We start from the raw sequence: 24,035 nt of genomic DNA, 5'->3' as shown, positions 1-24,035 counted from the left end.
TTGTGCCCATGGCTTAATCAATGTAGACATTCCTACAAGACACCAAAAACTCTTAAGTTAAAAAATATGGGCTTTTTGAAAATGAAAGTGTTTTACAAACTGTATATCCCGAGGCGTGCAGGCTGCTCTGCATCTTAACTGAGCAGAAACTCGACTGCATTTATTCTGCAAGTTGACTCTGATGGTGTAAACACACCGCTCGCAGTCGGGGAACCAGTTGCTCTGAGTCCATTCATTTCTCTAATCAGAGAAGCATTGCCTGCAGTGTATAGCTCGGGTAACATCGGTCTTTCTCAGCAAGTGAGTAAACTGCAGACAGCGGAGAAAATAAAAAAAAGGTGTCTCTTGCTCAGTCTGGTGCCAGAAGACTGAAGAGAGCTCCGCCTGCTGAAGGGCAAGAAGTGAAGAAGAATAAGTGTGGGTGTTACTTGATGGCATTTGGAAGGCAAAGTCTGCAGTTTATATTTATCTCTAGAAATAATATCCCCAGAGGACATGCTCAAGTTTCAGGTTGTGTCCATAATATGGAACACCATATGAACAGCTTGTCGGTTAAAAAGCTTGTTTAGCTTGTATCGCTTGAAGACAATTTCAAACACTATTGGAGTTCAGAAGAAGAGGAAAGTAAACAAGTGAACTAATGAGTTCCAACTCATGATGATGAGGATTTACATGGGTTTTATAGGGATTTCCAAAGCAAGTCATTTCAACTTACACAGCACACAAATTGTTTTTTTTTTTTTTTTTTTAACTCATTTTGATTTGAACCAGGGTACAAGGTCAAGACTTATTCTCTTTCATCGGCAGGGAGGCTCATTCAAACCCATCAAGTTTAATTTCACTGTGCAGCAGAATGCGCAATGTCTTGGTATTGGAGAGTACATTGTAGAAATGTTTCGCATTTACATGGCAACGTTTTGGAAAACATGTCCAATTATAAAGAAATGCTGAAAAGATGTAGTTGTCATGTAGGGCCACTAGTGAGGACTGCTTGTTTGTTTTTTATCCATAAGACTACACACATATGCATAGTGAACAATACATTATCTACATTAACAAGGCTGAGTACACGGACATTTGTATGGACAGACTACAAAGTTGGGTCGTTATTGGTACTGACCCTGCTGGCATGGAGCATTAAGAATGTGTAACTTGACACCAGCCTCTCTGTTAGATGGCTGACTGCATCTGAACCAAAATGTAATTACCCTCGTTATTTCAATAGAAACTCCCTCTCACGTAAAGACAAATAAATAATGGCAGATATTCTTCCTGTCTGAGAATGTAATTTCAATTATCAAAACATTTTTCTATCCTCTACAGTGAATACTATTTCACAGGTGTATTCATTCACCAGATTTGATAGAAATGTATTTTTCTGAAGTTTTTTTGCGGATAACAGATACACTGACAGGAGGTAAAATGCAACGCGTGGAAGTAATGAGACACCTTCCTTATTGAATGCATGGTTCTCCCGTGGGTTGTATAAAGAGTGTAAGTGAAGCTTGAGATGCGTTTTCTCTTATTTGATTTGTGATTATCCTTGTTGATTGCCCGCACCATTCCCGCGGAGGCAGCTGGCATGTTTATGTGTTTGAGGAGAGTGAGCAGAGAGAACAGCAGCCTGGGAGCAGGATAGTGAATGGAGACGGTGGCCTGCTGCCAGCCAGTGAAAGAAACAGACTGAGACAAGGATGAGAAACACAAAATGAAGAAGTATGGCAGCCAGGTAAGCAGATGGGAGAGTGACAAACTGGTTTCAAGCCATGCTTCATGCTTTGAATTTGTTCTCTTAAGTTTTGTACTAGATTTGCCGGGAGGGTAAGGGGGATACACTATTAAAATCTCTTTTCAGCGTTTCTGCCATTCAAGTGTAAACGGACGTTGTTTTCGAAAACCTTTTCACTTGAAACATTTTCGTGTAAACGAGGCCGAAGTTTGCACTGCAAGTTGTAATTACTTCCTGTGGTGATCCCTGTAAAAGGCATTTTTCAACAAACACAACATGTCCTCTTTACCACTAGACTGTCGAGATGCAAGATATTTTGGGTGTAAAATTGTCAATAAATGTGTAATGTAGAGTCTACCAGTACATTTTTAAATCTTGTGCTTTTTGGTTTTTACAAACTGTATATTCTGTTTATGACACATGCATGCTAAATCCTGTCTGCAGTCACAGTAAAGAAACATATGGGTTGATTGAATAGGTATAACTTCTGAAACTCCAAAAATAATTAAAGCCAATAAAATATGCTGGGTCAGTCCCTTTGTGTACTTTCAGAAGAATCTTTTTCCTAAGTTTATTATTACATTATTTATGAAGGTGATGAGATATTGACTTGCATTTTCACAATATCTTTCAAAAGTGCAGTCATTATAGATTACATGAACAAGGTCTTTTTTTTTTGTCATTTCTTAACCATTATGAAATGTCATTCACCTCTCATTTCGTGTCCCCATTGTGTTTGGAGATGTAAAAGCTGCCTGAGTGACAGCCGATGAACAGATTTGCACAACTGTGGCTGGGAAACTTTTATTAGAGCCGCAGTGTATGAGCGTCGTATGTGTGTGTGTGTGTGTGTGTGTGTGTGTGTGTGTGTGTGTGTGTGTGTGTGTGTGTGTGTGTGTGTGTGTGTGAGAGACAGCCAGCAAGTGTGCCAACAACAGTGAAACCCCACCACATTATTAACAGAGCTGCTTCCAATGGCCCCGAGATTCAGTTTAACTCCTGTATGTGGGAGGAAGTGATTGTGTTGTAAGATGATTTATGAGTGTGGGAAATGCAAGATGGGTTATGAGACCGGGACGAGGGATTGTGGAGCAGTGAGGGACGAGAAAGTGACACTTCCACAATAAAATAATGGACCGAGAAGCAAATCTATAGTGTAATCCTTGTGGTAGGAGGGACCAGTCCATAATCTAACGTGGGATGCAATGTGCTGTCCAGAATGCCTCCCTGTAGGCTTTCCTATACAAAAATGTTCAGAAATGTGTTAAAACTTTCATTTCCTAAGTAACAGAAATTGAGATAAAAGGGTCTGATGATACATTACATTTTTTAAATGAAATTATTCAATTCTGTTTCGTAGCAAAAAGTTTTAGTCTTTCGGAAACCTTTCACCAAAATAATGCATTTTCACTTGAAAATGTGTAAACAGGGCCCAACAGTTCAGTTCTGCTGGCTTCAGGTCAGAAATCAGAAGCAGAACGGTACAAAACCCAATGACTAATAGTGCACTTCTGGTGGGAACTGCAGAAGCACATAAAAGGAAAACAAGTAATAATAATAATAATGTAAAAAAAAAAAAAATTATTTACAAGTGGAAATCCTACAGTAGAAATACATCCACATTGTATATTTAAGTGATTTGAACCTGTTATTTAGACATTTTTAAAAGTTGAAATCCTCACAACCGATAAAACCAGGATTACCCACAATGCAATTTTATTGTTCGGGAACCAAAGACGAGAGCAGGAATGAGTCATCCATTCATCTTCTATAGCGCTCTTTTAGAGGAGTGCTGGAGCAGATCCCAGCTCGGTATGTGCAAGGACACACACACACACACACAGACACACACACACAGACACACACACACACACACACACACACACACACACACACACACACACACACACACACACACACACACACACACACACACACACACACACACACACATAGAGTAATCCATTAGCCTCAAATGCATCGTTTTTAGGGGGGGGGATTGGAGAACCTTCAGAAAACTCACACACACATTGAAGAAGAACATACAAACAAAACAGTGAAAGATCCCCCCCCAAGGCCAAACGAACCTTGATCCAAGTACAACCCTGCTATGAGATGAAAATGTTTATATACAAACTTTGAATAAATGAAGTCCATGAAAAGAAGTCAGATTTTTCATATTTCTGCTTACGTTGATCAAATATGTATATTTCTAAAGAATAACTTTCCCTTGCTTGTGGGTTTGACTGTGACGAATTCCTTTTTTCAATAATTTAATCAAGTTCCAGTATTTTGCACAACCTAGCAATATTTTTAATTTCAAAGTAATTTGGGAATGAATCGATGCACATTATTCCACAACTCTTTCTGTCTGTTTCGTTCAACTTATGTTGTCAATTGTGTGCTGTTTAAATATAACACTAGAAATAACCTTAATGTGGGTGTCCATGCTCTCAGCTACATGTTTCGGTTCATATATTTTTGCATATGTTGTACAAGGTTGTGCTCTTATCCACACTTCCATTACATGGCTTTCCAAACTGAAACTTTTCTTCAATAAATATATAAATCTAAAATAAACGGTTGCTGTTGGCCTTCATTGCACCAGAACAAAACAAAGGCCATTACCAACATGTTCTCCTGCTTGTGCTCTTTCGATCCACTTGCCTCTCACCGCACTCCAGCTCCCATGCACGCACACACTCTTTGCACCTGATCGCTTTAGTTCGCTGTACTTTGTCTCCCAAAGCGGCATCATTTTAACATTTCCTTTCGTAACTGGATGCAACACTGAACAGAATGAATATTATAGGCATGATCGCTATGACAGGACCTAAAAGGAACTTTGTCAGGTGCACTAACAAATGTTCTGTGCTGGATTGTAAAAGTAAAAAAAAAAAAAAAAAAGTCTAACATATTTTTCTTTTTCTTGGATTAATTAACCAATGCATTGAAGTTCCAATCATAATCTGGGGTGTCCACTGCCTTCAGCCATAGTCAGTTAGAATAGGTCCTAATTTCTAATGACAAGATGGAGAAAACAATGTTGATTGAAAAAGTATGCATTGCATTAACTTTATAGAGCACCATCTGGAATGCCTCATAATTACAAGCCCATTGTGTTACATATATATTTTTAACATGACTTTAGAACCTGTGTTGATAAACACCCTTGAATACTATATATAAGATAATTTATTCCTCACATATTATTGAGGATTATAAGCATGGAGGAAAAGCATAAGGTACCAAATCCAGTCGATAATGGGTTAAACAGACTCCCTGTGATCAACAGCCGCAGCAGAAATGATCCAATTTACAAGTTGCAGACGTAATCCCTGTCCGCGTCATTAAAGCATGATTTTATTGGCCTGTTGTTTCTGTTCAGTGCTAATATATCATCTTAAAACCAAACCGGGGTGTTGCTCCTGTCATTGGCCATTTCACCAACCCTTTCTAAATACACATAAGCCAAATTAGATTTGCGCCATTGTGGTCGGTCCAAACAAACGGTGAGAGAACGCCAGCAGAGACAGCAACACGACGCACCGACGGTTAACGAGCAGCCACCCGTCGAATGGAGCAGTAATGCATGTAATTTGATCCTGCAAATAACAGTCCACGGTCTGCGTGTCATGTCGGGGGATATCCTTTTCGCCTGGCGTGATTACAACACAGCACGGGGTCTCACTTTTGTCTCTATTTGAGTGATCGATGCCGATACCTAATTTGGGTTTGCTTGAAAAGAAATACAGTGACTTGGTCTTGGATGGCGAAAAGACCAGACACGACCATAAAATTGCCACATGACTAAGGAAGTTTGCTTCTTCTCACTGGAGCAACAGTGTGGATAAAGACGTGCTGAGACCTGGCTTGACCCCGATCTTTTACATATCCTCTCTATGGTCCTCAATCTGCAAATAAAGTAAAAACGTGAGCAGACGAATGAGTGACGAAAGCCAGACAGAGCAGAACACACACGGATGAGAAGGTAAAAATGATTCACAGAGCCTGATCGCCTCGCTGCTGCAGCGCGCTGACTGAATGAGGACGCGGCCCTCGGCCCCTGGGCAGGATTTCCGTGCCCTGTTCCTCTCCTCTCCATCTCCCACGATCCCTCTCCATCCTCTTACGGGAACGTTCTGGATAGAAAACTGAGTCAAGCGATGAGGGACCGGAGAGAATTGGGTTTCATCAGCTTGGCATATGTGTGTCACTGGAAGTGTGTGAGAGAGACGCCATTGCGTGTGGCAAAAAGGGGAGGCGGGATTGCACATGAATTAAAGACCAAAGCCAGAAAAGTGGATACTACCGGGAAAAAAAAAAAAAAAAAAAAAGCACAAGATATACTGTAAGAAGCATAACGTGGAGTCAAATGCACTATTAAGAATTTCTATTGAGCTGGAGTAAAATTTTACCGAGCTGCCAGTTCTCATATGTGTGGGTGGGGGGTGAGGAGTGAGGGGCTCGGGTAGACGAGAAGAAGGAGGAGGAGGAGGACGGCGAGCAATGTAAGTGAGTCATAGTATTAACTCCCAGGCCTTCTGCATAATCATTTCAGCTCATGCTTCATCACAGCAAGCTGAATCACCAGACAGACACGTGGCCAAAGACGGCCGAGCCAAAAAAACCTCCCTGCTTGACTCTTCGGTTATCTCGCCCGTCGCGACTGCACACGGCTATCTGAGAGCTGCAGCAGTGGTGCGGCTTTTCATCCACCTTCGACCCGTCGACCCTTTTGCTTGTACCATCTTCATACATGCAAAGATACTCAGCTGGCTGTGTGGGCATTATTACATAGGCCTGCTGTTTCTTTCAAAACATGCGCTGAATTAGCTTTTGCAGGAGGGCTCCGAGCGCCAAAATAAAGCGTTTTATTCAGCAACTGGCTGTTCTGGTTGTGAAACAACGGGGCTGGATATTTAAGAAAGTGCCAAATGACCGCTGAGTGGATGCTTCAGAATTAAAACCTGATTTTTAGAGAAGCAGCTCGAGAGCCAAAAAAGTGGGCCACATGAAGTGAAAATGTGAAGCAGTAGCTGTGCTCCGGATGTTTGTTTGCACAGTGACTGTTTTGGGAGTCAATATAAAAAATTTTGTTTTTGAAAACCGCTTCCAAGGGTGCAGCGTTTTTGAAATGCATCGGTTTTCTCTTCCGTGTAAATTCAATGTCTCTCAAACAGGGAGTACTGCACATGTGAATCGTTTTTTGAGTAGATCAACACAACAACAATGGTGAGTTCCACAGTGCTCGTGCTGCTCGGTGTCATCCCAGGCAGACGATTCCCAGATAGATTATAATAAGTGAATTATTTACACAAAGACACATAGTTCCTTTGAAAAAGTAGCTCAACATTAGTTGAACATCACGGCGGGGGAAGAAAAACCAAAAAAGCATGTCGGACTAAAAAAACATGTTTTCTAAAGACTCATAAAGTAGTTCAACAGTGGCCGCCTGCAGCGGTGAACGGACAACTCGTTCACGGACAGCCGTCATCAGCTGCACTGTTAAGCTCCTCTGTGTTGGTTCACTTTTATGATTATTTCCCCATATTTCCACACCATAACTCAGATATGGAAGAATGAGAGAGTTATATATTCAGTTGATCGGATTTTACACATTATGCCAATATTATTTGCTACTTTTGACTTCAGGATAGTTATATGTGGCGTCCAACTGAGCTTGTCCAGTTGCAATCACACGTTTAAGTAGAATTGGGGGTCATAACATAACACATAATCAAAAGTAATATGTAAAATACAGAAATTGAGCAATGCCTTTTGCAAAAAAAAAGACAGTCAGAATCTACCGTGTCCGAAAAAAACAAAAAAAAAACACGTAACAAAGCTTTTCTAAACACTCCTGCATTAAAGTCTTGCAACAAAAGCGTGAAACGGTGTGTGTGCTCGGAGCAGTTTGTGATCCAAACATTCTTAGCATGAAATGAGAATTAGTGGCCAACACTCTGCCGACTGCAGTTTTACGAAACAATTCAGAGGTCACAAGTCTCCTCATCGGAAACAAATCTCCACAAATCCTTCCAAGAACAATCTATGGTGGAGATCTCTCCCTGACTTGAGGGCTCTCCTGGATTTGCGAAACAAACAAAACTCCCTTGATGGCAATCTTTTCTGTGTACACGGACACTGATTTGCAATTTAAATGATGGCGATCAGCGGACACCACGGGGAGAATGCAGCGGTTCTCCGACAACAACAAAGGGAAAGCCCTTGCATCATGCTGCCTTATCCACAGCTAAATTTGTGCCAGCCTCCACTGATGGAAGCCTTATCTCTGCTGGCCTTCTGTCCGCTTAAAGGGACAGGAACCTCTGCACGCCGCTCGCTTGCCTCCCGGCACTGTACAGCTGTGTAAGCCACAATGTAGATTCGGAGGCACTTAACAGGCAAAACTGAGGCTGTGGAAGTCACAAGTCTCAGAAGCGGCAGGAGGGTAAAACAAGCGATACAGTAAATCGAAGCGAAATGGGAACAAAGTCGCTTACCTGGAATTCAATCCCATAGTTCTCCCTGCAGAAGTCTCGTAGTTTGGGGTAGACGTGCTCTTTCAGTGCGTTCCTCTCTGCTTCCGTGTCTGAAAGCGAATGGCAAGAAACATGTGAGCATTTTCATAAAGTAGTGAAAACTTTGAGCAGGCACTCCTATTGGAGGCTGTTCATCTTCAGCTTTGTTTTTGGTCTCCACTAGCAACCAAAACCAAAACCTAGTCATTGGAACAATACATATTTTACAGTATTCACCAGATAATGAAACAACAAACAACTTCCTTGTTGATTCCTCAAATTCTAGAATTGCATTGTGATACAGTTAACATATACTCTGGCAGAACAACGTGGTGTCTACTCTGTTTTGGCTCCATTTTGTCTCCATCAGATGATGTAAAAATTGAGCTCATCATCATGGTGGTCTATTTTTGTCCGCTGTATTTCATATTAAAGTTAATATTTTAATGGTTTAATATGGTGCATTTCTAAAAATGTTGAAAGCATCTCATTTGGGCATGAAGGTTGCGAACCGCTGATGTATTATCCATCACTAACACTGGTGAAGAACGTGAGGTTATCCAGCATCAGGAAGGCAGAGATCATGTTGGACAGCCGGGGTGTCACAGAGCGAGTGCCCACGGCTTGTTGTCGTGTCCCACTTCCCCCTCTCCGCCCCTCCTCACTTTCTCACTCTCCTCCAAATGGTTACAGTAATGTCTTTGGACAGGCCCGGTCTCTTCCTCCCTCTCGTTTTTCTTAAGGGTGTGGACGGATAGTTAAAAACAGAATGTGCCCAGCAGAGAGGGGCCGCCGCATGTCCGAGTCGCCGACTGGCACTTGCACGTGCGCGCGCGCTTATGGCAGACGGCCCGTCAGCCACTAACCGTGTCACACGCAACGCGAGTGGAGGAGCCCACAAATTTAGTCTGACGTATCCGTCTCTCGTCTATCTTTAGTAAGGCCCTGGGCCGTGACCGTGCATGTATCCGCCCACAGCTATCCCAGCGAAATGTCAAATCAAAACCCGGCTGGCTGTAATAGTATGCAAATGAAATAAACGGCAGTCGCTGCATCAGTGCCACTCTCATGCTTACTCTGTCAGAGATGCATCACACGACGGTAAATGTACAGTGCAGTGCGGCGACACTGAGGAGACACTTCCGCAGGAAAATAGCAGCGTTTATGGAATTTAGACGTCTGCGGTCCAAAAGGAGTCCAATCAAAATCAGCATCTTGCTTCTTCTTTGCCTGGATGTGACCTGACAGACTAAACGGTTGTTGTTGTTTGTAATGTGCTGATAACGGTGAGACACCGCTCTCTCTCTCTCTCTCTCTCCTTCTCCTGTTCTTTTTTTATTTTGTGGGATGATGATGAGTTATGGCAGCCTGACGTATCTGTGTGTGCGCGTTGTCTGCACACCCACATGCACAGGGAACAAAGACTGGATCCTACATTCGCCGGCTCCCCTTCACCATGTGTGTCCCTCCCTCCAATTTTCCAATCTGTTTATTTCAAGAGTGCAGACCAGTCTATCTTCCCTTTCAGATACATCCTGTCAGCTCTTTTTATTTTCTTTCTCGCTCGCTCGTCTTTTCTCCTCCCGTCTCTTATCCTTTTCCGAGGAACTAATGGGAAGTCAATTGAACAGAAATATACAGGCAAATGTCCCCAAAGCTTTTTCTTCTCGTCTTTTTTTTCTTACGTACATTCCATTGTTGGACTAAAATGTGCAAACTGGAAAAAAAGAAAAAGAAAGAAAGACAAGCCCATGAGGACGGCTTCAAATTGTTTGGTTAGTCTGAAGAACAGTCCAGTGCTTAAAGGTACGATGACCAGATATTCCCACAGTTGCACCTTGTCTGTGTTAATTTATTCGTTTTCTGAGAGAACGGGAACATACCATTGGTTCAGCACAAACTTCAATAAAAAACTAACGTGGCACAGTGGTCTTGCTCTATAGCTTTAATTTATTTTCTTTTTTTATTGTTGATGATGACGTAAACACTGAAATTAATGTCTTCATTGTCATCGAAAGTGTAGTCTCTGAGGAACAATGGTTTCAAACCAGTAGAAAATCCATCCATGAGTTCATACATGTTCTCAATTGAATCAAGTCCACTGGATTTGTGTCCCAAGTAGACAAGCCAGCCGAGTCAAGGGAACAACAACAACGTTTTGTTTACACAGAAACAGCAGAAATGCTGAAAAACTATGTAGTTTTCCTGTTGGGCCACTAGTAGGTGCTGTTGGTTTGTTTTATAATAAAACAACACACACACGTCCATAGTTGGATTGCTATCGGGATCACTCTCCAACTACAAAAACTCCCAGGAAAATATGGACTGGGAGTCATGACAGTCTGGAGAGTCCGACATTGTTGTTCTCCATCTGCTCATGCATGTGCAGAAGTACTATTTACAATGGCCATAGTGTGCAAGCGCAGTAGCAGAGTCCGAGTGTTTTCAAAAAGTTGTTTTCAGCTGCTCTGAGCACACGCGTCACATAACTGGTCAAACAAAATGAACAAAAACTATTGGTCGTCTGTTGGATCTTTAATATGTAATGATGGACACGGTTGGAACAGTCCATGCCTGAGGTGGGAGTGGTCTTTGGTTATGTCTTGTCCCTTCCTGAGGCAGCGAGAGCTGCACAGTTCATCCGAGGAAAGGCAGAAGACAGCCGGTGATTACCTGGGCCGTGGTGACGACCCCCTGGAGTGCTTTATCCTTCAACTGCAGTGCCTCTGTGAGTCTTCAATGTGAACACCCAGGACCAAAAATCCCAGACTCTTTCTGTAGCGAGGCTGAAAATGGATAAATATTGGTTTTCTTCTTCTTCTAGTCCAAAATAATCTCATTTGGGTGTCTTTGTTGGCTTTCGAGAATTTGTTTGCGCTAAACTGACGCCGCTCTCATACTGTTAGTCAGTCATTAGAAGGCAAACTGAGATAGTCCAGTCACAAAAATGGACCATCAAAACCAACTTACACAGTATGTTGTACAGTATATCTACCTTAAAGACACAATTCCTCCAGCTGTTACTGGGCAGAGAGATAAAAATAGACTCAAACCTTTGCAAAAGCACACCTCAGAAAAGGGTGATATTTTTGCGTCTCAGCCCTTTTCAGTATTCAAATATTCCAGCAAACAACTCAAAACTAAATTCTCAATCAAACAATGAAAAAAACTATGTAAAGCAGTCAACTGTGGCCCCCAACGCTGCTTGGTGTGGCCCATTAAATTACTGGTTTCATGGGTGATTAATGGTTGAAAAATATCAAATTCATGTGGTGTGACCTTGAAAATGAATAAGGACCCCCCCCCTTTCGAACATCCTGCCACTGCTGGCACAGTTGGACTGTGAAACTCAGTTGAGTGTAATCAATCCTCGAGAACATCTTGCAAGAAATTTAACTGAAAGGAATTTTAGGCTACAAATTGTGCCATAGTGTGTCATTTTGGCGAGTTTCAGGCTGTTCAATAGCTTTCATTTGACATAAATGTTATACTATTTCTTTGAAAAGGGTTATCAGATTAAATGTTCAGACATTGTAATTTTTTTTTTGCCTTTTTCGTTAAATTAGTTGCCACAGTTGTCATTACTCCTCCTCCTCAAAGTCTCATCTCATTCTCCAGGTCATGAAGATGATCCTTCTTTGTGGCCACTCACAATGATGGAAGTTGCCCGTTAAAAAGTTATTTTCGACTGATATGGGCTTTTGCTGGTGCTCCACACTGCGGTCACCTCACAGCCGGGCTCTCCACATCTCATCAACAAGGCTCTGGCAAAGCAATCACTGCGCTCTCATCATGGACACTCCAGAGGCACTTCTCATACACATCTGCGCCGAGATCTTTGATTAAAAGAGGGAGTGCACAAAGTCCACCAGAGGAGTGTCCTGGCAAACAGAACAATGCTGTGACAGAGTGTGTGTGTGTGTGAGAGACTGAGGTGCTTGAAGGGTTGGTTTTCCCAAGGATTTAAGGATCTCTGCTGCCGAGATTTCTACCGCCACCTCAATACCATAAAGGTCAGCTGAATTCTGTTTGTGGTCCTGACAGTACTGAATAAATACATTTTTAAAATATTCATCAGTAGCATGTCTCCCTGGAAGCAGAATCTCTGCTCCCTGGGATAATAATACCACCAGCCGCTGTAGTGTCGGCGCTCAGGGACCAACACAAGACAGACATTTATTTCAGACGCACGCAATTTTATATTAAAGTAATAGATCGTGCAATTAAATTTTGAATATCAACAATCCTTGTAAACAAACATGATGAAAGGATTCATCTTATGCAGCTACAAATAAGGAAAATGGCAAAATAAAAAATGTTTTTCATGCAATATTTTTATTTAATAATAACAATGTGTATGGGAACATTGTTCACAGAAAGGTTGCAATAGTAAAGCATGGACAATTATAAACTGGGTGGACAAAAAAGTGTAAGAAATGCCCCCAAACCTGAAACAAGTATAAAGATGTGTTTTATTTGTAATGGCAAGAATGAAACTGTGCTTTTTATTTGCAAGAATCACAAGGAGAATTGCATAAATCCATTTTTGTTGTCTTCTGCACTTTTCAGAACACTAATGTAAAAGTGTTTCACATCGAGAGCACATGCAACTAGAGTTTGCATAAAATAGAGACTATGAATATAGTTTACCAATAACTGATGGAGCGGTTATTGGATTCTAAAAGTTTCTATTTCATCCGACGCCTTTTAAAAGATCTCTGTGTGTATTTGGATAATTGACATTGGATCTTTTTTCTTGTTTTACATTGCAAGTGAGTGGCTGGCCAAACCAGAATATGAAGACGACTATCTTCATTTAAACTAAGCTATCAAGAATGTGCTTCATGACATTGAGCAGGTGATACCCCGCAGCACCAAGTAGCACACTGTGACCTGGTGAATGGCCAGTAGGATAATACATTTTTTTTTAATATTGCTCAATACTGACAAAATGAATCATAACTCTGATCATTCAATATAGATGTGAAAACTTTGAACAAGCCTCAAAAATGTTTTATAAATAAAGTCAAGGTTTTACTCTGTTATAAACAAACTCAATCCAAACCGGTTGATTCCTATCTGTGCGTCGCAGCCGTGGTCTGGTTCATGGTCGCACCAAAGAAAAACAAAGTCTGTGTAGCATCACATCAGACAAACTCACTCACTGATTGGACTGTGTTGACGTCGTCCTGCTTCAATGGGACCTAAATTAGAAAATGGGATTATGGCGACTGACATCATGTCGTGTCTGGACTCTTGACTGCTTCCTTTGGCTACGTGTGCTTTGTGTTCGTACAGGCATCAGCTGCAGGCGTCATGAGTAGACTGTGACTGCAGCCTGCAACTCAACTGCGTGGTTTGAACACTGACAAACAGATGAAGCCTGGACAAAAAAAAGACTGAAATAAATACTGTGGGGTCACTTTGTGTTTTCTTGTGGAATTAATGACCTGACGCAGGGAAAACGAACAACAGATGAAAGTGCATTTGAGTGACTTGATCAGAATAAAATCCTGACTCATGATGATGCCTTTACAGGATACTTCATCTCGTCAATTAGCTGGATTGAGTACGTTAATAAATGCAAGTACTTGATTAAAATTAGAACACTTTATTTGAAACAAATGAAGTAACTACTTTAGGGAAATTGGAAGTGACTGAAGCATTCCTTTTATACATTTCTTCCACTGAAATTTTGTGATTGATGCGAACGGAGCTGAATTATTACTGTGAAATATAGCTAAGCTTATCGGCACTGTCTGAGACAGTCTAATGGCTGATTTACTCTTTAGTTTCAGTGGAAGTTGCTCTATGTTCTGGAAGTCAGCCTGGGGAACACAGTCAATAGGTCCAGTCCATCACTGGGCAAACAAAAGGAGAACAGTAATACTCACTCACATTTGTAGTTACCAATAACTGACTGACTTTTTTTACCCATGTGTAGAAACCAGAGTACATGGAGGAAAACACAGAAAACATGTCAACTCCAATCACCAATCTTAATATGTAATTATTATACATCTAATATATAAGAAAAGACGTGCAGGAGGCTGGAAATTACGATAGTTTCTATTGGGAAGCTTAAAGTCTGTAAAGAGCTGCAATCATGCAAATGCATACTCGGTGAACAAATCGATACCGAATGACCTGGAAGATGCTCGAGGCAAACTGTGGCTGCGTAAATCAGCCATCCATAAAGGCCAGATGTTCCTGTGTTTCCTCTGCACCCCACAGGTTAGGTGAATATCACTGAATCAGGATGGAGGAAATCCACCAGAGGTTAATGCGCCATCACCCCCCGCGCTCCGGGACGAGCGTGGAGGAGGGAGGGGGGAAAGGGGAAAATACAGTAACTGGAGGGGGTGGTGGGCGGGGGGGAGGTACCCTGTCCCTCTGCCAGGAACTTCATTTGCGTTTGATGGAATAACACAGAACGGTGGCTACACGCAGAAACAGTGCTTGTCCACCTCGCATTAAAAATGTAGTAGAACAAGTTCATTGTGTAACAGCTGTGCAACCAGCTGCCACTTCAAATACGACTAGTGGGGCATTTAGGGTTGAGCGTGCTCTCATTCGCGCCACAAGACATTTTACAGCTCAGTAGTGGTGAGTGATGATTTTTGAAGACCTCAGACAGTCTCTTCTGCATGCAGGGCAGCAGGTAACCATGGACACTGTACGTCATCTGGTAATTCGAGCCCCTTCCCTCCTCGCAAAGCCTCAAATGGGATGTTTGGATCTGCCTTGATTACATCCACAAAGTCATGCTTTTTACACTTGATGTGATCCTGCGGTTTGTTTGAGTGTTTTCATTGTTCGGCACCATCATCAACGTGCAGCGCAACTCAATCCGAGATATAAACACAGTGAAAGCACTTGTGAAAGGCAGCTTCTTTGTTAGGTTTGTTCTTGAGTCATTCTTTTGCGCCGCATGACTATAACTTGGTCAGGTAGAACATTGCAGCTGATTTCTGATGCAGCTATGTAATTACAATCAAAATATCCCTATTTTTTAGGGTGGCTAAGCTTATTTAACTCTTCTATTCGACTGTTTACGTCATCTATCAGTGATGGCATCAGGATAAAATGATCGCAGCTGAAGGTTTTTAAGCAATTTCTACCCATTTTAATGCAATTTTCGCTGTATTTGTAGAAGAAGAATACAATAAGCCCTGGAACAAATAATGCACATTTAATGATAATCTACTTCGTGTTTCTGATGTCATTATATCTTCATGAAGTCCACACTTGCTCACATCATAAACATAATGTTTCACTTTTACAATGCAACAGTTTACGTTTAATGATGAACCTATTTTCTGAATGTTTCTTGACTTCCAACCAAACGCTTTCCCAGGCACATCGCATTTCTCAGCAAACTGTTTGTGTGTCGCCCATTTCAACGATCTTTTTCCCAATTTTAACCCTCGCTGTGACCAATAATTACTAATTATTCATTATTATGACTAATTATTTGTGTGACACAATTCGTTGTTCCTGTTGTCAGGAAAAAGGTAGTGTTGAATCAGTGCACAGCCCAAGTCATGCAAACAATGAGTGGCTCACTCTTCGTTGTGCTTTGTTCTGTAATACAACAACTAGTAAGTGTTGATGTAGGTTCTCCACAACCGTCATATGTCAGGCTGTGGTGTTACTTGACAAAGAATGAATGAGAAAATCATGTATTTTTTCCGTGAAGTGATCATTGTTGCTCGGTGTGACGCTAATGTTTCAGATGTCTGACTCACTAATGTTGCTATTAAAGCGATGTTACCAACTTATTGTTCCTTTAAGACCCTCAGTGTGCCTCTAAAAACAAAAACAAAGAAAAAAAAATCTCTCATATACAAACACTGGAGCAATGAGACAAAAACAACAGGTTTCCAGGTCTCTTTCACGTCTGTTTCAGAGACCCTTGGTTAGGAAAACGGAATCAGAATCAGAGAAAACTTTAACAAGAATTTACACCGGGTGTTTCAAAGGGATAAAAAAAATTGTAAAACCCCCAACCCCTTTCCTCCAAGTCACACAGGGGTCATTAATCCAGGTTCTCTTTCTTGACATCGACTTGGACAGACATTAATCCTGATGGAAGTCCATTAATAAAAATGAATAATGACTCGCATAAGAGTAAGCATCTTTAAAATGCCTGAACATCTGAAGGGATTGAATGAAATATTCATTGGCTGTTGCTGTTTTCAAAGTCGATTAACACTAAAAGCCCCCAAACTCCATCTCTGTGGGGCCTTTTACCTGCACATAAAATACATTTCTCATTATTTATATACTGCTTGCAAACTGCAACTAGTTTTCTAGGTTAATTACAGGATGACAATCGCTATGTAATTCTACTCGGGTGCACCTTGCGGGCTGTTTGCTATCCTCACCATCACTCCCCGATGAGATATTTCTACAGCGGGTGCCATGAAATGGCTCAAACACCCAGGGAGTTTGACGAGGCAACCGCTGAATTTCTCAGAAAGATGTCCTCGGGGGTGCAGGATTTGCTCCACGGCACTCGGTAAAAAACTCAAGAGAGGTCACTAAAAGCTGCTGCCAAACCAGTCGGAGCACGCAAGGCTTTCTCTCTCCCTCCAGGAGGAGAGGCAAGGAGGCGCAAGGACGCCACCGGAGAGGAGAAATCAGCTCGCGAGCACGCGTCATAAACTTTGCCTGCTGCAGAATGAGGCCGGCCTCGTCCAAAAGCCCGGCCAACGCCAGCCCAGGAGGAGCAATTTATAAAACAAAAGCCACCCCTGACACAGGCTCCCCGCCTTCCATCTCTCTCACTCTCTCTCTCTCTCTCTTCCCTGCCATCGCTTTCAATCTCCGCTTTGTTCTCTTTCGCCAGACTCAATTAAAAGAAGTGGATAATTATGGAGACAGAGGGACGGATTTCTAAAGAAAATTTGAGCTCAGAACATACAAACCAAAGCAGATAAACAAGAGTCTCTCAGAATGCTGGGGATAATTGTGAGCACAAGCATAATGTCATTATTGGCCTCCGTGGTTACATACTATAGGCTTGATGACGGCGCGTTGGAGGGTTAGATGATTTCATGCGTCGTGTCCCCAAGGCGTCCTGCTTTTATCAACTTTAAACAGCTTAAGTGATAGCTTGCATACAAATAGCTGGCTGGAGCAGACAGCCAGAGCCAGACCCCCCCTTGAGGGAGCTACAGCAAGGTAATGGAGTTGTCTTGATATGCTCGTATGGATCTCCATGAACGCTCAGACACGTATATCGACAGATGAGACAGGCTGCATAATGCGCGGCAGTGAAATGAGGTAAAATAGATCACATGAGGCTTTCCTCCCTGTTCGCTACTGGCAAGAACAGATAGGTTTTGTTTTTTCTTTTTCTTTAATTGATCTGCTGTATCCACAGATACACACACATCCACCTGAGCCAGAAGCTTCAATGATTCATTAACATGGAAGGGATGTGTCCAGTCTCTTAAATCAGTTAGTCTGCTATTGCCAAAGCTTCACAATCCAGGCATCCGTGTCTTTATTGAAGTCCAAAAGGTTTTTTTGTTTTGTTTTTTGTCATTACTTCCTCTGAATTGCTGTTAAAACTTTCACTCTTGTACAACCAAATCCAGCAGGTTTATGAGAGGACAGTACATTGATAGTGGACAGCGGTTTGTATCTTTCTTTTGATTCATCTTATTCAGATGCTAAATCAATTCAGGGACCTGCATTTATTAGAGAGAACCCAGAAAAGAGCAATCATACTGATCCTAATATCACTGCAAATAGTTCTGTTCACCTTTCTGATATCTCATGTTATAATTACACTGTTAATGTACAGTTTGCTTCCTCTTAAGAAGCACGTGTGAGCCTGGATGGCCTTCAGCCAGTCTTTTAAGTCTGACACAGCTGCATTTCACCGCGCGGTATGCTGAGTTCTACAAGTAGTGAGACGATAAACACTCGACGGACACAAAAGGTTAGAGAGTCCCCACTTTAGTTTCAAGGCTTTCCGGAAGCACATCGTGTAACCATCAAGTAATTGTCAGCAAACTGCAAAATTAATCATGGAGAAACCTCTAGTATAATGGAAATGTTCCTGTAAACAATCTGCTCAAAAGACTTTATGGAAATATTGAAGTGCACCGCATTAAATGAACCGAACAATGTGACAATGGTTGAAACCCTCTGCAACCAAAGCTATGAGTAAACAACCAACACTTCCAGACCTGGACTAAGAGCAGACTGGGATCTACAGCCACTCATATCACCACCTGATGACAAGAGTGACGTGACTTAAATCCACCATTTCGTACCTTTTTAAGTTGAAGTATGACAAATTGCAATAGGATCAAGTAAGGTCAACAGGAGATGTCAGTATTTAGACACAAACAATTTCCATTTGTAGATAGCCAGTAAAGATTTTTAAGGACAAACAGATGAATAAAATCCACTTTGTAATAAACATCTCTTTCGGAGTTTTACCAGAAAATTGAGGGATTATAGCAATTTGCCGCACAGAATTAAGTGATTTGCATGTTTAAATTGATACATGTTTTAGGCTGGACACTCTTCGGGATTCAAACCCTCATCTTTCAGGGACAAGCTCGCTGCTCTAACCTCTAAGAAACAACAAACAAGAACAACAAAACGTACTTTGATGGAGTTTCTAAATTCACCTTATTTCACTATATTTACAGTCTGATGGGATTTCAATGACAGAGTTGGGATAGATAATAGATGTTAATGGCTGATTGGAGCGCATTGTACATGTACAGTAAGGTGAATGTATGAATAAGTGCATGGACAGCCCCCTCTAGTGAACATGGAGAAACAGGTGCTAATGCAGGGCTCAGTGCTGACTGACAGAGGTCATGTTAATAATTGAGCAAGTTTTGTTTGTTAAGAGATTTGTCACACAAGGAAGTTTGCAAGCATCGGAAATTGTTTTGTCAGCGATATCCCTGACAGACTGAACCATGATCTCCGATTGCCAAAGAGAAATAAACAAGACTTCTGTGTGGCTCTTTTGAAGTTTCAGGCAGATTGCACCTCTTTTGCTTCATTACGAGGACGCAGCACTGTGAACCAGCAGCCCATTTCAGTGGAAGCAGCAGTTCATAATTAGCTGAGCTGAGGCTGAGCTGTGTGTCTTTCCATATGTGCCGATGGAAGGAAATGAAGCACTTGGAATAGCTCCCTCATGGTTTTTCCATCCACGTGTGGACCGGAGCGTTAAATTCATGCCGAGACAGGACGGTCTGAATGAGTGAGTCAGCTACAGGTGGCGAAACAATGCACAGACTCCTCACTTTCCATTGCAAAACGTAACGGTGCAATGACCCGAGGTCAAGCTATTCGGCGTCTCGTGATTTCTTTCTTTTGGATCCACAGTTATTTGTTCAGTGAGGAAAAGCAAATGACAGGGACGTATCGACAAGAGCAAACCTTAAAAACCTTGGCTTGCCCTCCATCTCTCTCTTTCCCTCTGTCTCTCATAGCATACTCTACTTCTCCTTCCTTGTTTACTCCAGTTTTACCGAGCCTATTTTTACCCCTTTGCCCAGAGGGCATATTCAAATACAGAGCTGCAACTGGGTGTCTCCCTCATGACCTCACTGTCTTGCACTCTGCTGGCGCCATGCACTGTCTGTTAAGGCCAATCTATGCATCGCATCATTGGAAAATGCCCCAAATTGTTGTCGTCTGTCATATCACCTCAATTTGGACTTCCAATGCAACCATGAAGGCAAGTGGGACTTTTAAATGTCACAGCTTGGTGTTTCATTTCTTTTAATGAGATCTACAGCAACAGTGAGGCACAATATCTCATGCTTGCACTGGAATACAGCAGTTCGGTGTGAGCTGATGTTGCAAATTCTACTTGTGGCCTTTTTTTGGGGGGGGGGGGGGGGGGGGGGGGTCTGCACACTTTCAAATCACACTGCATTAATTTTCCCCTTCAAATAATTGTAAGTGCCACATTGACGTTGGAACATCTGTGAGATGAGTAAAGGAGGAGGGGTGTTGAGATGGGTGTGGGAAGGGGGGGTGGTGGGGGTCGTCTTACCGTCGGGGTTGGCACAGATAAAGACCCGGACGCTGCGGCCGGTGGGGACGTGGTGCAGCGGCAGGGCGTTGATGTTGCCGCTGACGGCTGCCCTGCGCAGCGCCGACTCCCGCGGGCAGGGCTGCCTGCTCCCCACTCCCGACGGCCACATGGGGGGCGACTTCCAGCGTGGCTGCACACACACACACACATAAACGCGCGCAGAACGTTAGAGCGCACGAAGGACGCACGCACACTCACGGCACATGGCGCACAGACTTGCATGTTTGCGCACAGATTTCGTCTCCCGATCCATCCACACACAACGGGGGCTAATTATGGCAAGAGACATGGAGCTGATTCTAATGTGTTTTGAATTTCATGCCAACTTTAGAAGCACAAAATGTTGGCGAACACTTGCAAGAGATGTTTTCATATTTGCTCCAGATTGCAGAATGATACACTTCTTTTCGTCTAAACTGGGTTTTCCGAATGTTTCTTTTGTTAAATCTTTTTCAAAATATTATTCGTCCACCTTGCCATAGCTATATCGCCCACCCTACACACACACCAACGCGCGCACACGCACAAACACCAAACCAGTGAGGATGAATCTACTAAACCTCCCCCAAACATAGAAAATTACACTGAATATGTTTTGTTACTGCATTCATGTGGTACGGATATAATGATAGGATATTACGCACAGCCTACTACCGTCACGGTGCATGCGTAATTTTGTATACATGTCCTTGGACGCATTCATGAATTTTCATGCCATTGTGGGAAAAACAAGACAAACAAAGACGAGACAAAACTCGAGCAAAAAAACAAAAAGGGGCAAGCATCCGCCGTATTTCCCACCCAAGAGAAGATGCTTGTAAAGGCGAATAACCGCTAAGAATGGTTATTCCGCCGGGAGAAGACGACAAGTCGCTGGTTTTCCGGAGTTGGTTTTATCCTGAAATCTTTCTTCCAAAGTCGGAAAACCTCGAAAAAGACAACAACAAAAAAGCTGGGGAAAAGTTGGGTAGTCCACTACTGATCATTACATCAAATCCTTTTTTTTTGTCTTTCAAAAAGACAACAAACAAAAAAGAAAAAGGAAAACATCATTGAGGCACTGCATCCACAGAGAGTACTTGACTACGAGTGATGCTGGAGACAGGCACAACAACAGGATACTTCTTGTTGCTCACATTCATTCGCTTCATTTCGTGGCTTGCGAGAATATCCGAGCGTCGAAGACGGTAAAAGGAGGATAAAAACGCCCATCAGAGTCGCTGTGACCGAGGGACGAAGCCGGGAGACGGTAAAACGTGTGGGAGCGCTCCCCTCGCCATCCTGCTGTCTATGCGAGCCGAGCGAGCTCTGAGACTGAGACCGAGTGGAGGTGAAGCCAGGGAAAATAAGCAGCCCACATGGGTGGTCGACTTCAAAATAAAGCCAACATCGACACGTTCCCAACAACGATTCGTTGTTTTCGCACGTTAATCTCGTTTTGAGCGCTGGGTTTTTACCAGATGCGTCGACACGTGTGTTTTCCAGCTCGGTACTCACCTGGTCTTCGCCTCCTCGAAGTTAAGCTTGTGAATTAAAAGTGAAAGCTTGAATTCCGGTGTTGTTCGTGGTTTGAGTGTCTGGCTTGACGGAGGTGTCAAGAGGCTGGATGCTCTTTATGGCTCCGGTCTGCCCGCTCTCCGGTGGACCGACTGGTGCGCACCCACTGCCTGTTAAAATTGCACTGAAGCGCAAAGTCAGCGGCTTGTTGTCGTAAATGACGTTACAGCTCTTTTCCAGTCACGACCCAAAATAAAGTGACGCCACTATTGCCAACTCGTCCTCGAGCCCTATCATGCTTTCCACCCACCAAAACCCGGAATAAAGTTGGATTTTCATCTTTAAAACGGTCATAATTGTAACAAGTATTCACTTTACGCAATGGCTTTTACTCTTTTCCAACAAAAAAGATAATACAATTTTTTTTTTTTAAACTAGCAACGAACTTGTAAGTAATGAGTTACGTGTCCTTATGTTCCACGGATGGGGTGGCAGTCAGAAGAGGGGTGGATGGGAAGGAGGAGGGTTTTTGAATTAATTGCTATATCGATAAATGTACCTCTGCTCTGCAGCCTCTGGTTATTCGCACTGGAGGTTTAAGTGCATTGGATTTGTACTAAACGGAATTGATTACTGTGCTGTTCTTGTGAGGGGGGAAACGCTGAACCATATATTTTTCTCCGTTCACAGTCTCAGTGTTCAAGCATTTCTCTGAATCTGATGAAGAGTGTGTCCGAGGGCCAGAAACCGCAGATCCGCCTCTGCATTAATGCCTTTGAATCATGGTCACCTGCAAAGAGAATGCATGTTGAGATGTCATATTTTATCCCTTTGATTGTGAGTAATTGGCTTTGTGATAGTGTAGTGGTTTGCCTCACAGCAATAAATCATTGGTTTGAGTCTGGGCTTGGGGCTCTTTGTGCCAAGTTTGCATGTTCTTGCTGTGTGTATGCTTTTTAACTGCGTTGTTGACTTTATATTGCTTGCCGCTGTGAATGTGTGTGTGTGTGTGTGTGTGTGTGTGTGTGTTTATTTACTGTATGATACTCAACAAATAATTTCCCACAGGTGGATAAAGTAGTACAGAAAATAAAAACAGTCAAAACATTTATATTTTCCAATAAATGCTGGATTCAGTTTTATTTAAGAAAAAAAACTAACATCATAATCCTGGCAGATTTTGAAGCCTAAATAACAAAGTTGCATGAAGAAAAGTGCCAATTTAAGATATAATTTTTGCATGTGAAGATAATTCGACCGGCTGCTGCAGGTACTGAGGATGATTGGGGCTCTGCAGGCCCATGCTGACCCATTTAAAGGGGCCTGCAGGAGACTCTGGAAGTGCTCAAGTGGTGCACCAGGAACCAGAGCCCCGATTCCCAACAGTGTTATGACCTTTCTTTCCTTGGTTGTTCCGCTCCGTCTCATAACACCCAGTCAGTTAATCATGAGTGCACCTGCGCTGGATTAATGCACCACACGCTTTCCAGACGATGCACTTTACACAGCTTGCTGGCATGATGTGATGTGGCAGGCCGGAAGTGTGTACTGGCAAAAGTTGAGCATCCTTTGAAAAATGCCTCAAGGGGCCTCAAAAAGACTGAAAATACAACATTTTTGGGGGCTATTCCAGGACTCCTGTTCTTTAAATCATTTAGCTCGCTCTTTCGTTTGGTGCCCGTGAGTGTGAGTAAATTCCTTTGGGTGAGTGTTTCCACATGTATGTGTAATCAAGCAAAAACTGCCACTTGTCAATGGGTTTGTATGCACGTGTAAGGGCTCCTGCTCCTGGCAATGACCCTGGACTACTTTAGGCAAGTGTGAGTCAGACTCATGACCAGATCTGACGTGCCACCTTGAAGAAATACACGCATTAAGGACACACATGCTTTGTACTAATGGCCTGTGTTGACTGGCTGTTTCTGCAGAAATTTGCAAGAAATGGACAGAGTGGGTGTGAGGGAGGACATTTGGGAATGCCTATTTGTGTGTGTGTGTGTGTGTGTGTGTGTGTGTGTGTGTGTGTGTGTGTGTGTGTGTGTGTGTGTGTGTGTGTGGGGCCCTTCGGTACCAGTACATTAGCTCCTTAATTAGCTGACTCAGATGTCAAGGGTATTCGGCGACAAATGGACATCTTCCTGAAACTTTTAAGGCAACGCGAGGGAACCTTTCAGTCCATAGAAGAGTTGACTTGTGCATT

The 24,035-nt window shown here is 42.6% G+C and overlaps 1 protein-coding gene across 1 annotated transcript in view; it reads right to left on the bottom strand.

The window, feature by feature from the left end:
* LOC308147283 (NACHT and WD repeat domain-containing protein 2-like) overlaps positions 1-21,489 on the bottom strand; it is a gene marked incomplete at both ends in the record, with an annotated part of 52,914 nt that extends 31,425 nt beyond the window's left edge. Inside the window, 3 exons of the mRNA XM_080519390.1 lie at positions 8,236-8,324; positions 20,297-20,468; positions 21,475-21,489. Of these exons, the coding sequence (XP_080375516.1) occupies positions 8,236-8,324; positions 20,297-20,468; positions 21,475-21,489 (276 nt within the window). The remainder of the gene's footprint in view (positions 1-8,235; positions 8,325-20,296; positions 20,469-21,474) is intronic.
* Between the last annotated feature and the right edge of the window lie 2,546 nt (positions 21,490-24,035).

Source organism: Blennius ocellaris (assembly GCF_963422515.1).
Source record: "Blennius ocellaris genome assembly, chromosome: 23".
Classification (NCBI taxonomy): domain Eukaryota; kingdom Metazoa; phylum Chordata; class Actinopteri; order Blenniiformes; family Blenniidae; genus Blennius; species Blennius ocellaris.
Note: the sequence above shows the minus strand (reverse complement) of the source record. Positions and strands in the feature narration are given on the sequence as shown.